Raw genomic sequence first — 17,650 nt, forward strand, 5'->3', positions numbered from 1 at the left:
GCTATAATAAAATACATCAGTAAATGCATAGTTGCCAACTCTCCCGATTCACGCGGGAGACTCCCGATTTTTAACCCTATCTCCCTCGACGCTCCGGTCAGTAATTTCTCCTGTTAATCTCCCGATTTTACAGTAAAGGAAACAAGTAAGATTGTGTCCCTATATTTGTTGCAGTATCTGGCAACCCTGGTCTGCCAAAATCATTTGATTTTGATGATGACGTGATTTTTGTCTGTTTAATATCACGAGCGAATGGGGAATTTAAGTTGCACACAATATTCTGTGGATATCTACTCGGGTCCAGCTGAGACTTTACTGAGGTTCCCCCAGTGTCAGCAGCAGGAGGACGGTTAGCTCACCTCTCAGAGTCTTGCGCTGAATCACTGGAGACTGATTTAGGGACCGTCATTAAATTACTTAGCATAAATATATTAATACAAAATAACTGCTGTTTTTTAGAATATCTTTCATGTCATGTGACCCAGTGACTCCAAACCAGCTGCAGATTGTATCAGTAAACTGGACGAGTAAGACACCTATTGTTATTGTATTTTGGTGCTTCCTCTATTTAATATGAATATTAATATGCAGAAATTATGATTATTTTTCTCAATAGCTTCCATGGCATGTGGCTCACTGACTTCTGAAATGCCCAGGATGAACATATTTTCAAGCAGCAATGTCAGCTTCTACACTATTTTGTCTCATGTCTTAGATTCTGATTCTGAAATTCTGAAATTTTCCAAAATCTCACGAGTAGGTGAGATTTAAAGGGTCATTTTTCAAAAATTTTTCCGGGGAGGCATGCACCCAGACCCCCCTAGTGTTGCTAGGTTATCAACTCAGAGCACAGCTGCTATAAAAGTCCTGCAATGTAATAAAGCATGTATGTGTCTTTAAACAGCGGTTGTTAGCAAGTGACTAAATGAGGCTCCAGAAGTTGTCACAGACTTTAAATGTCATCACACTGAACACAGAGACAGAGATCTACTCACTTTAAAACTCGTAGACTGATCTATTTATAGAAAATGTGTATAGTAACAGTGACTTAGGGCCTAACATTAGCTTTTTACTTATAGCAATTTAATCTACTCTTTTGAAAATCATAGAAGTGGTGTTCATCTGTTAAAATAATGTTACTGAACAAAACAAAATCAAATTAAAAAATCTCAAACTTTTTGTTTACGATGCTAATTTACAGGTTTGCCAACAAAAAAACATCATCTCTGCACCGCTCTATGACGTTTTCCATCATTACCAGTGCAAAGACAAAGACTGTTTTTAGGAGTGGGTCCCTGTTATTTTTATATAATGCATATTCACATATACGAATGTAAACGCCAAGGATTTCAAATATTCAACAATCTATCAATCTATCTATCTTCAAATTGAGAAATCATCACCTGAATGACTTGAGTCCACACCTTTGTTTGAAAGAGTCTTACTTTAATAAAATAAAAATTATATTAGCTGGTCATACAAATGTCCAGATTTAAAAAACAAAAAAAACCAAAAACATAAAAAATCACACAGGAGATCATTTTTAAACTTTAAACACTACAATATATCACCCATTAAATCATTAACAAATATATCCTTTAATTAAAAAAACGCTAAATCTGCAGTGCATCCATCAACGTGGTTTAGCTGCTCAGTAGGGACTGCATAGGAGTAACGTCAGTGTGCAAGTCTGCTGTGAATGGAGTGCAAGAGAGACGGAGGCGCTCAGATGATGTTTTGGAGGAGAGCGATGGCCAGAGCGATGAGAGTCATGGAGGAGGAACAGACAGACGCAGACGATCCAGACTCCATGAAGGGCTCTGTGTGTTTGAGCATCCAGGCCTTCTCCTCGTGTAGCCCCTGTCTGTCCAGCTCAGGACCCATCAGCCTCCGGATGGTCTCGTAGTAATTATCCAGCCACTTGAGCTGGAGGAGAAAAGACCAAATATCAAAGAATGTAATACACGAGGGTGAAGGAGTACACTGCTGACATGTAATAAACAACTGTCTCAATAAGTATGTTTAATATTCAAGATAAAGTGGATTAACTTTATTCCAAATTAGGAGTAAAATGATTAATTGAGATCAATTACGGTGTACCACAGGCATCAGTACCCGGACCACTAATGTTTTGTTTTGTTTGTTTTGTTCTGTGTGTACGCTCTGCCACTTGGTCACATCTTCAGGAAATCTCAGAATGATAATTTCTTTGTTGCGGTGTTGTTTACCAAGAGGTGCTTTTTATAAGAAAAGTACATTTTTGAGTCTCTTTCCCAACTCAACACTTGACACTCTGGGTTGTATGCCTCCATCCCAAAGTGTAATTATATGTAGGAGTTGGGAGTTTTCTTACAAATAGCATTTTTAATTTGATAACAAACAGTGTTTCCAAGTTATTATTCGTGGCACTGCTGTTGCAAAGACATCTGGATCGTTTCGTCCTCTCCGAGAGACGCAACTCCCGAAAACAAAACATAGGTTTATTCTTTCATATGAGTCTATAATGAAGAAGTGAAAGCAGATAAAAACGGAGCCAGGCATCAAACCTGACAACCTAACCCAAAAAAGCGTAATAAAACTGAGGTTTAAAGGGAACCAGTCCGAACGCTGATGGTTTCATTATCACAAAACCATTACATCATGCAGTCAACGGTAACTTTATAATCTTACACTAAAATAAAAGGGTCATCTATTGCCAGTTTAAGTAAAAGCATCAACACATAAATGTAAAAATACTCCCATTAAACCAAAAGTCCTGCATGCAAACTCATACTTAAAGGGTAACTCCACCAATTTTACATATTAAAGTGCGTTTATGGGTCTTGGGAAGTGCTACTGCTGTAAGTTAAATTGCCGCCAGTGATGTCACTCTGGGGCTAAGTTGCATTGTGGGTAATGTAGGCTCCAGATTTTTGAAAAGGAAGAAGAATGCGTGTAATAAAAAAGGTGATATCCTTTTTTTAAACTGTGATGAGTCCAACAGTGTTCTAGGAGTACAATGTGAGACCAGTGGACTGCTTTTCAAAATTGGGTGCCTACATTACCCACAATGCAACTTAGCCACTCAGTGTTTTTTATTGCAGCTTGTTGGAGTGATTTTTTCTAACTGCTTTATATACAGTCAATGATCTGACGTGAGACGATGAGCGGGGCAGCAAAGTAGACAAAAGAAAATTCTGTTTATTTTCTGGACTTTTTCTTTAATCCTGTGTTTTTGTTAAAATCTTGGATAATTTGACTGTTATTTATATGAAACTACCTGCAGATCTGCTGTATGAATTATATGTTTTATCACATTTTAAATGTAAGATCTCCAATTAACTTGTAACTACAAATATCACATAGATGGTCAAAAAGGTCATAGAGTACAATAAGTAAAGTATCATAAAATGAAAACTACTCAGTATAAGTAATAAAGTACTTGAGACAATGTTCTTACTTGCAATCCAGGAAAAATAATATTTTTGTAGTAAAATGTAATGATTTGTAAACACAAGGGACTTTATTATACATTGATGGTACAGCGATATCTTTCCTTTTCCCCTTAGATTAAAGAAACAGAGAAGTTGATTTCACACGTGGTTTTGTTTTCTTGAACAATGTTTTGATGGCTGAGCAGCAGAGGAGTGTCGGCCTGACGTGTTGAGGGGGTTTTTAGGAGGAAACCAGCTCTTAAAGCAGGAAAACAGATGATTCGCTTGATAACACATGTTCTTAAACGGAAAGGTATTTACAAATTAAATCCGAAAACTGATTATATCTTTGAGGAACTCAACTTGTGGTATATCTTGTTACCGGGCAGACTTTAGTGTCCCCCTTTTAATGAAAAATGGTGATGACTTCACAGTAACTTCTAAATATGCAGGATTCATACAGTATTCTTTACAAGAATCATGCAGTCAAACAGTATTTCTTACCTGTTCTGAGCTGAGGAGAGACGTGTCGATCAGCTTTCTATCATATGGAACCAGCGACACAGTGTCAAAGGTCAGGTAGTTATGGCCGTACTGAGGGAGAGGAAACACATTTACAAAGAAGTTCCTTTTTATTATTTCATAGAATCAAAAACAGGAAATCATTGCTTGATTCTAGATGATCAATACATCTGTTTTTTGATCAGCCGCTCTGTTGCTACCTTAGTTTGTACAGGTACAATCACAGCAACGTCCTCGATCCGGATCCCAAAGTCATTATCCTTGTAATATCCAGGTTCTTTGAAGAAAAAACAGAGTCAGTCTGGTGTTTTTCCACATTTTACCAAAAGGTTTACTTTATCTCTTTTAAAACTGATCATGATCATGTTTTATCTGTCGTGGATTTACATTGAAAAAGACAGATTCTCACCTATAGACGTGAACATGCCTGATCTGAAGGGGATGTTGTTGGTCTGAAAGCCAACCGGCCCTGAAAACACATCACAATATTACATAATTAAAATAAAGATTATAAACATTTAAAAAAACATCCAAACACTTTTTTAACGTCAGCTGTTGTAACATTTAAGTTACATACTGGGGGAAGTTAATCACACTTTATATTTTACATGAAACTGTCTTTTTTACTGTTTATATTCACTCATGCTGGTGCTGTGAGTTCACTGACAAAGGTATTTGTTTTGTTGTGACTTAGGTTTTTCATTAATTAACAATAAAAAGATTTGTTTGAAAAAACAGAGAAGTAGTTGTGAGCACATCCAATTTTTTCAATAAAAATTGTATAAAGCATTGTTCCATATACCGCGCTGTATCTCTGTGTATCGACTTGTTGCCTTTGACACACAAACAGTTAGAGCTGCAACTGTCAGTTTGATCAGTACGTTGATTAATCAGCAGCTGTTTTCATAGTTGCTCAACATTCTCTGGTCAGTGATTCCCCAGTGCGATGATTGGACGCTTCTCTCCGTTTTGAGTCATTGTGATCTGAATCTTTTTGTTGATCAGACAATCAAGACATTCACAGATGCCAGTCTGAGTTCCTGAAAACTACGATGGACATTCTTCACTATTTTCTGAAGTTTTATAGTCTAAATCTAGAAAACAATCTGCAGAATCTACAGTGGAAATAATCATTGGTTGCATATAGAGTGTAACAAACCAATATTATCTATTCAAGACTAAATTAACTTTATCTCCCTCTGGCTCATTCTCCTGAAGTGAGCTTTCAGCTCCTTTTGTTGGAGGGTGTTTGGTCATTTTACAAGTGGCTGCATTGCACAATGAACTGTGGGCTCAAACATGCAAAGTGCTTGCAAGCTTATTAATTTCCTCACTCCCACTTGCTGTATTAGCAGCACGGTGTAATGAAGTTCAATTTGATGTAAAACTGCTTCTCGTGCATCGTAATCATGATGTTTTTAGACACCACGGATCGTTAACTTGTCTTTGAATTCATTTTTCACAGGATGGTTTCTTAATTCAAAATCTGCTCCTAGTGGAAGATGAAGATTATTAATTTCATACTGGGGCTGTAAACTTTGAAAAACAGAAAATAAAGCGAGAACATACACTCATGAACTCCAAAGTAGTTTCCAACACCGTGACCTGTGCCGTGGCCGTAGTTCAGGCCCACCTGCCACAGCGCCCGGCGACCCAGCATCTCCATGTTTGCACCTGAAGATAAAAAAACCACCAGACGGAGAGCCTGAAACAAACATCCTGCCGCAGATACATATCTGTGGTTCATCCACACAAAAGGCTCTCAAAACGTTGGTGAGAGGAGAAACAGGGGTCTCTAGTGGTGAAACTACGAAAGGTTTTAGGGTTAAATCATTTAAATCTCTTTTTTAACATATAAAAAAAAAGTAATTCAAACTTTATTTTCCCAGGAACAACATTAATAACAAATCAAGCAGTCACTAATTAATCAAATAAAAAAAAAAAAACATTAGTAGGAAAGTCCACATGTGGGCCCTCAACAGCTGCTTGACATAACTTTGTCCAGTTTTAGTGTTTTTTGTAACAAAATCCACAGGATGTGTTAGATTTAGTTACTCTACATGCATGAAGTTTTTCATCCTCACCTCTCGTCCCCGAGGGAAAGATGGTTCGAGATATCTCAATGTTTCCCATGAGCACTCGAGTGAAGGCCTCCTGTGAAGCGAGACATAATGACAGGGAAATTTAATGGAATATTTTGCATTATGTGTATTCAAACATTTATGTAAAGAGTTTACACCCATGAGACGAACAGAGGCCAAGATAAGATAAAGAAAGTGTGCATGATTAGCAATCTCTTGAGTTTTGACAGAGAAAATGTAAATATCCCTTCAAACATTCACACTTTCAGAATAATATCTCAAGTGTTACCCGTTGCATGTCTGTTGGGGTTCCCCAGTGAACAGTCCGAGTGATGTCAGTGGTCCCGTCTCTGATAGTAAGTGAGAGACACAATGAGTCATTTCAGTATGCGAGAGACGTGAAGTGAAACTGGAGAGTGAGTGAGCAGGATGTGTTCTTACTCACAGATACTGGCCACCAGAGTCCACCAGGTACATCTCATCAACTGTCAACCTCCGGCTCGATTCTTCTGTCGGGCTGCAACGCAGAACAACAGGAAACAATGGCAGCACTGCAGGTGTGGTGCAGTTAAAAGACATCACCTGTGTTTTTACACAGATTTACTAACACTCCAGGCTGACCTGTCTCTGAAGCATGCCTTACATTTGTAGACTGACTGTTTTCAATCTCTCAAGTACTTTTTGGAGGCTTTTTTGTTGTTGATTTTATGTAGTGTCCAGCGTAGAGCTAACAAGAAATGAGTGGTGAGATAAGACTCAAATTGAACTACATCCAAAGACCAAATTGGTGATTTTCGTCTTTTCATCAGATTTATTGACAGGTCTTTTTTTGCAGTGACCGTGTTACACTTTTTGTTTGTGGACATATACACAATAATTGTCAAATCTCAGATGTCTGAGCGTCCTTGAACACACAGACAAGAAGAGATCGAAAAATAAGTTCAAAATATATGATATACTTTGAAAAAGGGCTCAGAAATGTCTGGAACCGTGTGCTAAAATCCTCCAGTTATTTTTCCTTTAAGAAAGAAGATGTTTTTGGTTTTGTTAGTTTTATTGTTTGCCTGTGTTCTTTGTGTGCTGTTTTGATGTACTTGTGATGTCGACATGTAAAGTGAATATATACCTTTTACTTTTTACAAATGCTATGATGATACAATCGCAAGAAATTGTAAAGAAATTGATTTAAATTAAAAAGAAAGCGGTAGTAAGAAGAGGAAGAGTCTGAATGAATCTCACCTGTAGTGGGCGAGAGCAGCGTTGGGTCCACTTGCAGAGATGGTCTCAAAGCTCGGTCCTCTGCTGTCTTTCTGTTTGCTGCAACAATGTCAAAATAAGCCGTGAAACGTTTCTAAGTTTGACCTTCAGCGTGCTTTTTCCCATCTCTAGAGAACTCATTTTCTCACTTGGTATCTCGCTTCTCCTCCATCTCGTGTATTTACGCGTGCACTCACCTTCGACAGTTATTGACGTACTCTGCAGCCGTCAGCTCCGTCTCCTTCCCCTCTGGCACTGCCTTCTCCAGCCACATCAGCAGCTGGATGACTGCGACCGCATCCCTCACCTAGACAGAGTCGCAGAGACATGCTGACCTTAACAGCACCAAACACACGGGCTGACAATTTACACCGCATGTTACGATGCCGCTGCGGCGTCTGCTGACAGGGTAATAAATGTATCAGGGTTTGTGTTCACTCAGGCGTTCAAGCTCCCCTTGAAAACAATTTATAAATGTCCCATCCGTCAGTCGGAAAGTGAAAACTGATAAATTAATTCACAGAATGATCTCACGGTCTCACGTAAATGTCTTACATTACTTCTGATACAGTTCAGCCTCATATATCATAACAAGTGCTTCTGTAGAAGTGTGTGCTCATGTTTGTGTGTCTGTGTGCAGGTGACATACGTGAGCATCCCTCAAGATCCGCTGCTCAGTCTCGTCTTTCACCGCTTTAGTCGTCAACACAGGAGAGTAAGAGCTCGTCATCAGTTTCTCCTGCAACACAACAATAATAAATGAAGCACAAAATAAATCCTTTAATACTATTTAATCCTGAGGACGCCTTCTCATCTCATTTACCTGAAACAAACGACTTTATTTCTGTGATTTATTTGTGTGCATTCACTTACAAACACAAAAAAGGTTTCTCACTTTTGAAAAGAAATAAATTGTTATTTAGTTAGTGGAACCTCATGACTCATACAATTACACGCACTGTGGCTTGCTGATCTGCAAAGAAATGCAGAGTAAACAGTGATATGATTAAGTTATAGAGTTGTTACAGTGAAAGTGTCAGCAAACAGTTTACCCGTCCTGCAGACACAGAGCAACATTAGCATACATTTGCAGTGGTGCTGTGACTAATGTTCACTCTCTTGTTTTGGTCTCCACCAACTCCTGAGGGCATTATGTGTTTCTTCAGCTGCTAAATGCTCCACGATGTTCACCAGCTAGTCGCTCTCTGTGTCTGTGAGCTGGTAATTGTTGAACAGGTAGAGGACAGAGAGTTTATAAGAGGTTAAACCGAGAGCCCAGCCGATTTATCTGTACAATATGGGTCGACATCAAACAGAACATCATGTAGAAAAAGAGGCTCGGGGTGATTTAAAATGATTAAACTCCCAGTGAAGTTTACTGTTACAAGGACCATGAAAGTTTTATCTCTGTCACAACGCAGTCTGTTATATCGATGTTGAAATACTGGCCCCAAGAATCACGTATCAGTGAGGCTCTCCTGAAAACAGCTGCCTGCTGCATCTGGAGACACTGTTGATGAGAGCAGAAATACACGAAACAGCCGTGCAGGTTATAAAACGGAATTGCGGTGGGATCTATTTCCATGTGAGAGGGAATATCTGGAGGGATTAAATCAAATCTTTTGGATGTGATGGATCACTCAGCGTGGGCGTAGCTTGGTGTAAGACCTCCTTACAAACCTCCTTAACCTGTACTGTCTGACCCGGCGGAGGAGGGTATGGGTGAAATGAACCAATTAGACCTTGATTACATTACGCATTATGTAACCGCCCCCATGTTCAAGATGAGTCATGAGAAAACAGAAACATTTTGGTATAAAAATACTCACCAATGATGATTTTGACGCAGCATTTACCGAACGACAGATGAACAGTCGGCACAGAAACATGGAGAAACAGTATTTTTCATTTAAAATCTTCTTTAAAGACACCGAGATGCTCTGTAGCACTAAGGGGAAGCGGTGATAACTCTTTGTGACCTCTTCCACATTATGTTTAGCCCTCTGATCCGTTGTTTATGTAAAAGTATTGATTACAGCGTCTCTAAAAACTTGGATTTTGTCCACAATTGCATCAAGAATATTCATCTCAGACGCAGCCAACAAGTGGTGACTCACTACAGCTGCTTCTGCATTTCGTTAAAGGTTACGAAATCAAATTCAGAGACTAACACAGGAGAAACTATACAGTAAATATAATCAAATAAATTATATTATTATATACCTCTGGTGTAATGAGCTCATAAAGGGCGTAGTTGGTGTACTCTGTGCCGATCCACACTTTAACGCCGGGCTGGGCCACGTACTTCTGCAGATCATCTCGGACCGTGTCGTAGCTTTTCAGCTGCACGCAGAGAGAGCCGACACAGGAGGCGTTCAGGTACTCCTTCAGCTCGTCTGTCACTCTGTCCAGGTGGACAAACAGCCTGAGAGGTGCGGAGATGGAAGAAGGAAAAGAACAGGAAGTGATACATAACAGCAGTGGTTTATATAAGAATCATGTTTCATGTCCTAGTATATGTGATGGGGGAGACATGAGAGGGAACATTTGAAAGGAATCCTGTATGCATGTTCACACATTTATTCCCTGATGGACTCACCAGATGTCATCCATTGTGAGCAGCGTGTAGGAGTAGAAGAAGGGATTGTACGGGATGTCATTGCCTCGCAGATTGAACAGCCCTGGAAATAAAAAACACAAACCCCCCCCCTCTGACTGTCAGCAACACACGGCTCGCACAGTCATTTACATCGTCTGCTAGATACACCTGAGCCAAGAAATCTAATATTTGTATCAGACGTACGTGACTTTTTCTGTGTTGCTGTTATTGAAAGCAGACCGACTAATTCTGAAATCAGGAGTCAGGAAAGGTCTGCAGCCCAGCAGTCCTTGTGTTTGGATTACAGGAGAGAAGCTCTGAATAATTCTCTGCTCATTTGCATAGAGCAGAACAGAAACACCCAGAAATCAAATCAGACGAATAGTTTGATTACTGCAGATAATAAAGGATCATAAACTCCTCTGTACAGATAATAACTATCAACCTTTAGGTAAATAAAGACTGTTTATATCCGTCTGTTTAGACATCAGACTTTTTATGTGTCAGAGTAACATCTGTTGTCTGTTTCATAAATAATTGTTATGCAAAGATCAGATATCTGTATTTCTGCCATAATCCTGTCGTAATCCTTCACTCAAACTGCAGCTCCTCCGCCTGCAGCCTTTTACTAAAAGCCACGGTTGTATTGGTTGTATGTTTGTTTTGGATGTTTTTCCAGATATATCGAGCTGTAAGCAGCCAGTTCTGGCTCTGCAGACTGATTCACTTTTGGCTAAGTTATGCATCGCACTTTTTAATTTTGTACACCCTTTTTACGTAACATATTCCATCTTGCTGTATTAATTTATACCATTATCAGTCTGGCTGTTTGTGTTGTTAGATTGTTGAGGTTTTTCTGTTTATTACAACTGATGATTGAAGCATTTTTGTTGAATTATGTTTTGTATATTTTTGCATTTGCATCTTCTCTAAATGCAAAACTATTCATGTCTTGTTCAAAATCATCTGATATGTTTGTCTTTTTGCAGTTGGTCGGTGTAGTTCTGCACATCCGAGGTTATTTGAAAACTTTTAATCCATTTAGTCGTTACGAGCTACAATAATCAGGATCTTCAGCTGGAAACTGAACTGAATAAACGCAGCTGTAATGCATTTAAATGACGCTCATACTCGACTGCACTTTTCAGTGAATCCAGGACTTGAATTCAGTGGTTCAATATTAGTTTTTCTATATCAGAGACGTGATTTATTGAAACCTGTTTGAACAGCGTTATGAACAAAGTCTGAGTTACTTACAGGCTGTTTCATCCAGTGCTGATAGCAGGAGAGCTGTTGGTTCGTATGGATTGTCCCTCATCTGATTCCGTATGTGGTCCACTTTCATCTGCCACGTCCTTTCTGCAAACAATACGCATTTTATAAGTGTTGACAAGATGGCTGCCGAATGGAGAGATTGGTATTCTGAGGATGGGCTGTGTCCACTTGTGTCTTTTATCTGTTCTGCTCCTTCGTTTAGTTTGTTATCCTGTTATTTTTTCAGAGATCTTTTCATATATGTGTATAAAAAAGATCTAAATGTAAAAACATACTTTAACTGTGGTTCTTCCTCCTAAGCTCTGGCACACATCCGGGCTTTTCCAGTAAGTTGTTGTCATTACTGTCCTCTACAAATTGCTCAACACTTTATGAACTCAGACTGCCAAATATAATAACAAGCGTTCAAAGCCAAACCACTGTATGACACAGCATTTACGCATTTAGATTTACAACAGTGTGTGATGCCTTTTCCCTGATGGTACTCAAATGTATAAACACACACACACTAAGCACACACACAGCCCATTAGGATTATGATGCTCTCCATTTATTCCATTTGTCTATTCTCCGACCATAAAGACTAATGAGGCCGCAGGGCATCGAGACGACTTCCTCTTCTGGAGGCTTTTCCACTCTCAAAGTCTGATCTGTCAGCCGGCCATAAAAAACATGAACAGGCTGTTTATGGCCGTGTTTGTGGAGCCGCTTATTGCTGCCTGTTTGCAGGTATTTATCAGTACGTAGATAAAGGGCACCACACGGGCAGACGAGCAGACTGCAGTGTGCGTCTGCAGCACAGACGCATGGAATGAAACTTACGTATGACTCTGTCGGGCAGGCGCGTGAGGTGATCCGGCGGGATGGGCGGTCTTTCCGTCCACACTTGGTCGACCAGGTTAGCGGGGATGGACTTGAGGCTGCGGTTGCTTGAGTCCAGATTGATGTTGTAGTTCTCCTGCGTTTCTAATGGAGGAAATTGCAGATGATTCCACACACTGGAACGAATCAATCACCAAGTAAACAGTCTGTGTGGCGTCTGGAGGCTCCATCAATAATTTTCCGTCTACTTGGGCGAGCAGTTTTATTGATGTTAACCAGGACTGACAGTCGGGAGGGAGGCAGAACGGACACTTACGGAGGGAGAAGAGGAAGGGATCAAAACCGATCTCGCCGCCTGGTGGAACCTCATTGATGAGCCACTCCGCGACGCTGCTGATGGACACTGGAGAACATCACACATGACAGACTGTAGTCAAGTTATTATAACTGACTTTAGAGGATGTGACAGAATAAATCCAGTCTGAGGGGAATACTCTCATTTGACTCAGTGTTTTCAAAATGTGTGTTTTTCCTTCCAATTACCTGGTGTTGAATCAAATTAGCACAAATAACTAAACAGCTTGTCAGTTTCATTCATCTACTGTGAAAATGTTCTGTCAGTGTAATTATTATGTTCCAGAGAACATGCTGTAAATACTGTTTGATGAAAAGTGTGAAGGTTTAAAGCTGCAGACAACCTGTCAGATCATCTCAGATCTATTAATGTATATATAACTGTATTTACAAGCAGCCAAAAATCACTTTCACACACAAGTGAGTGACCCATGTCGCAATAAACTGTTTCATATTTAAAAATACAACCATTTCCTCAAACAGCAGGGTACTGTGCTTTTCACAAATATCGCTGAAATGAGACGTTTACATTTGTACACGCCATAAACCATGTAACGTATTAACATTTCTACAAAACATGTCAGATCATGTTCACATGTTTATGACTTCACTGTCTTATCAGGAGGAGGAGGGAACGATGGAGTCACAGCTGAGGAGGCTAATGACCTCAGTGCAGGAGAGTTCAGGCAGCCATTACTGGATATTTCTGAAGAGAATTCAGGAAAATGTTCAGCCAAATTGAGCTACAGTGGCCGTGTTCATCGTAATGATGGACTATGTCACCGTGTGTGACAGTGTTGATAATTTTTGTGATTTGATTCATTTCTGATCACCAACAGAGGTATAAAAAAACACCAGGCTTCGTCTACACAGACAATACTTGTTAATAAGATCGGTTCTTTGCTAGTTTTGGTCTTTTCATGGGATTTCTTCACACTAAGAAAAATGTGAAATTTGTTTTGTTTTGTTTTGTTGCTATAAGAAAAAAGCGAATTAAAGGTGCACTCTGTAGTTTCTGGGAAGAGGTTTTAATCAGAAGAGAAAGATATTCATTGGCCGAGCTCTGATGCCAAAACAAACTCAATAAACAAACTCCCGTTGTTTTCATGACTGAACAATCGAAATAAACATACTGACCTTTAAAAAAATAATTTTCATACTGTTTTACTTTGTTAATATGTGGCAGACCCTGCCACCTTTCTACCGTCAAAGACTGTTCTGGGGACCTTATTTTCTTGTGAGAACAGCTCGTTCATTCAGTTATGGAAAAATACATATTTCTGAGTTTGTATTATTACCTCATTAATATTGTAAATATTAACGTTCTGAGTTTGATCTCCAAACTACATAGTGCCCGTTAAGCCATAAAAAACAAACTCAGACGCGTTTCAGCATCAAGACTTCGTTGAGACTTCACGCAGTCTACACAAATCCAAACAGCACCTCCGACAAACTGAATTTGGGTCCAGAAAGCGCTGCTACCCTTTCATTTTTCTTCTAAAATGAACACTGTTGGCTCATTGAATAAAAACTTTATCATTATTGTGGTTTCCTCGGGGGTTAGAGGACCAACTTTAAACCACAGCATCATCACTTTACATCAGGCCCCGGGACGCATGTTATATTTATCTCACCTCTAATTTATCATCATCTCTCTATTGCAGCGTCGGTGTTGTCTAATTGGCGGTGCTGGCTGCAGCGGGTTGAGCTCCTTTTGTCATGATGACAGGTGTCAAACAGGTTCATAAAAAATAGTGCAGAGTGTTCAGTTTGTGCGCGAGCTGTTCTTATCAAGTAAATCCTTTAATAATAAGTGCTGTTATGTCAGGATATTTATAGCCCGGATCATGAAAACCACCACGTCTCTGATCAGAACCCATGTGTCCTGCGTTGTCATGACAAATAATCACAATAAGATCGCCCCTACCGTCTTTTTCCAGCTCCCAGTTGCAATCCATCTGTCTCTCAGCTTGAACCCAGTAGCGGCTGTCCGTCCACAGAGCGGCCTTGGTTTGAGTAACCACGGCGGTGCCTGGGGAGAGGCAGGACAGCAGCTGTGTTACGGAGAGGGCAGTGAATTACAAACGACTATAAATGTCAGAGGTGGCTCAGAACAAGTCGTGATGTGCCAGCTAATCTGGAAATATGTATGAACGCATGTAGGGAGAACCAGGAAGGTTAAGAAGAAAGTAACCCGGTGATGTGTGGTGGATGTATAATCAGGGATGATATTATCATTCCACTGTTGTGTGCTAAAGCAGCATCAGCTGAGAAGATCCATGAATCTGATTCTCAATAGAGGCCCAGGGAAATTTTTACTTTTCTTTATGAAGTTTGGCAAGAAGATCCATAATTATGATTCTTAGTGGAGACACGGAGATTGTGACATTGCCTGATGGAGTTTGGCGCAGGTTTGGCCTGTTGTAAACAACAATTTACTGAAATGTCATCTGTCTTCTTATCATCTCATCTGTGCAACAGCTGTGTACATAAATATGCCTGGTCATTAATTCTGTTTATCATCGTTGCGTGAAAATAGATCTCACGATTTAACGGTCAAGGAGAACAACGACGGACGAGAGGGTACAATGATGCAGCGAGGGAGAAAGGGATGAAACGAAACGAACGAGGAGCCGGCTTGTATACGGTGAGGATGTGGGATGAAAGTAGAGGAGCTGCACGGCCGCGGCGCTCAGACGTGGGGAGTTGAGTCACGGCGAGGAGGAGGGGGATGAAGAAGAAGAGGAGGAGGAGGAGGAGGCAGGACTGTACCTGCGGAGCCTGTAAAGCCGGTCATGAAGGCCACCCTGTTGTCACGTGGTGCGATATACTCGCTCTGACAGAGAAACAGAATAGGTTAGCATCTCACACCACCGTACACACACACACACACACACACACACAAGATTTAGATCCAGATGAATTAATTATGACAGCAGATGTACCAGGTGAGCGTCGGTGCCAGGGATAATGTAGGCAGAGATATTCAGGGGACGCATTCGCTCTCGTAACTCCTGCAGCCGGAGAGTGGTATTTACTGCCGTGCTGGGGAGGTACTGTAACACACACACACACACACACACACACACACACACATACACACACAAAGGGAGACAGACAGAGAATGTGAAAAGTCATCAGATTTAATTAAAACCTGAAGAACTGCTGATTCATCCCTTCCTGTATCTCCCACTGTAATCGTTAACTGTAGAACATGAGCAGTAATCATTAACTGTAACTGTTATAAGTCATGCAACATTTTCCATGGCGGGAAAATACACTTTCATGACTTCTTTGAGTTCAATCTTTACGACTTAATGTTTGCAATAAAATAAAAAAATATGAATTATCTTACCGGTGGGGACAGAGAACAGTTCCTCTCCGTTCCCTCAGCACCGACGGCGATTCCTGAAATGAGAGGCGCGCGGTGACAAGAGACCTTGGAAAGTGACACTCAGCTGTGACCGAGCTGAGCTAGGAAAGCACATTTTCAGAAGCGCAGCTCTTTTTTCTCTGGGAACTTATCATACTGAATCTTTTCAGACACAGTGACTGTCAGAGATATCTGGTGAATCAGTGCAACTCAAGGTTCGGGACTTAAGAGGACAATCAGAGCAAAGGACACCGGCTCAAACAAGGCGGCTGAGCAAAGAAGCCAAAGATATCAATCACACTGACCACAACTTGTCCACTAAAAGTAACGCAAGCAATCAAGACAGTGTTAGTCATTTTCATGCTCGGGTATTATCTCTTAAACATTAAAAAGAAAAAGGCAAGAGACCGAACTGTTATCTCCTAATTTTATGCAAAGAAATCCTGATGAGTAACAGAAAGAGAAGCCGGAATGTCTTATTCCCACTTTGCAAGAAACGTCTAATAACAAACTCTTCCGTACCATCTGCTTTTACATTTTACACCCATCCACAGCTTCTGTCAAGTAGTCTGTCAGTAGAAATATTGATCGTCACAGTCGCCCAATGACAGCCTTCACACGCAGAGAGCTGAGAGTTGACACTTGGAGACGGATCGGCGAGGATAAAGAAGAACTTTTTACCTGTCAGTGCAGCCAGAGACAGAACCAACAGCCAGCCACAGGACGGCATCTTGGCACGAGCAGATCGTCGGAGAGTGGCAGCAAAGCAGGTGCTCCGATGTGAACGCAGCGTATGTGAGAAATTGCGTGTGGGTGTCTGGTGAAGAAATTGTGTGTGGGTGTCTGCTTGCAAGTGTTGTCCTCTCTCTCTCTCTCTCTCTCTCTCTCTCTCTCTTCCTATCTCTCTCCTCCTCCTCCTCCTCCTCCTCCTCCTTCTCTGCCACCACTCACTATCTCCTCTCCCTGCAGACCTCTGATAGGAATCGTGTGCGGTGGCTCTTACTTCTCAGAAACGTTTCTTTTGCTTCTTGACCTAAAACACGGAGTGCCGAGCCACGATGACATCTCAGCCGTCTCCCCCCCAACACGACCCCACACACACCTCGCCGAGTTGCTTAATGTTTTGTTCACCGTATCCTGATGCAACTCTGCGGCTGAGGGTTTAGGAATTCCCACCGAGCTACACGGTCATCTCACAAATCTGGTTCTGATCAAGACAAACAGCCTGTTTTTTTTTATCTTAATTGTTTTGGTCCAATAACCGGTGAGATACCAGCGCTGCAGCACAGTAATTGTCATGAATGTGGACTTTTATGTTTCACACATGAATGCATGTATGTGCGTCTCCAGATCCACAAATTACAGTCAAGTTCTTGTATTGAGATTTTTCCCAAAGTAAACATTTGTGCTTGCTGTATTTTTAAATCCTTGAATTGAAGCCAAATGCTTAATTCCACTTGGCTAAAAGAGAGAGGAAGCTAAACGTGGGCGGAGGCCGTGTGACCAGCAGATTTATTACAGCAAAGATGCATTAGTGTGTCTTCATTTTGCACATCTTATCTTATTTTACTGGAAATTGTTTGACGTAATTTCATGCTGTTTTAGATGGACGTTTTGGGAATTATGGTTAATCCCCTAATCAGTTTGTCAAGAGTTAGATGAGAAAATGTCTACACAGCCAGGCTAACCGTTTCCCCTTGTTTCCAGTCTTAATGCTAAGCTAAGTCTCATTCGTTTGGGTCTTTTGGTTTATTTGATTTCATGTTTAATACTGTAGTGATATCATCTTGTTTCTTGTTGTCACGTTCCACCTCCTGCTCACCTGTGTTCCCAGTGTTCTGCCTCCCTCCTGTGTTCCTGTGCTCCACACCTGTCTCACAACAGCCTCGTCAGCACTGCCCCGTTCCCCACGTCTCTCCACCTGCACCTCATTACCCTCGTTAGTTTGGTTTAT

The 17,650-nt window shown here is 40.7% G+C and overlaps 1 protein-coding gene across 1 annotated transcript; it reads right to left on the minus strand.

Moving 5' to 3' along the window:
* Positions 1-1,429: 1,429 nt before the first annotated feature.
* On the minus strand, positions 1,430-16,566 carry xpnpep2 (X-prolyl aminopeptidase (aminopeptidase P) 2, membrane-bound). The gene is made up of 21 exons (XM_030395902.1): positions 16,378-16,566; positions 15,679-15,731; positions 15,269-15,379; positions 15,096-15,159; positions 14,251-14,355; positions 12,286-12,372; positions 11,970-12,113; positions 11,130-11,231; positions 9,873-9,954; positions 9,497-9,698; positions 7,923-8,012; positions 7,471-7,580; positions 7,256-7,333; positions 6,462-6,533; positions 6,306-6,366; positions 6,020-6,089; positions 5,505-5,609; positions 4,345-4,404; positions 4,136-4,212; positions 3,918-4,007; positions 1,430-1,926 (listed from the first exon to the last, which is right to left on the minus strand). Exons 1-21 carry the CDS (start codon positions 16,424-16,426, stop codon positions 1,726-1,728), a joined length of 2,013 nt encoding a protein of 670 aa, XP_030251762.1. The 5' UTR covers positions 16,427-16,566; the 3' UTR covers positions 1,430-1,725.
* Positions 16,567-17,650: the final 1,084 nt, after the last annotated feature.

This window comes from Sparus aurata, chromosome 18 (assembly GCF_900880675.1).
Source record: "Sparus aurata chromosome 18, fSpaAur1.1, whole genome shotgun sequence".
Classification (NCBI taxonomy): domain Eukaryota; kingdom Metazoa; phylum Chordata; class Actinopteri; order Spariformes; family Sparidae; genus Sparus; species Sparus aurata.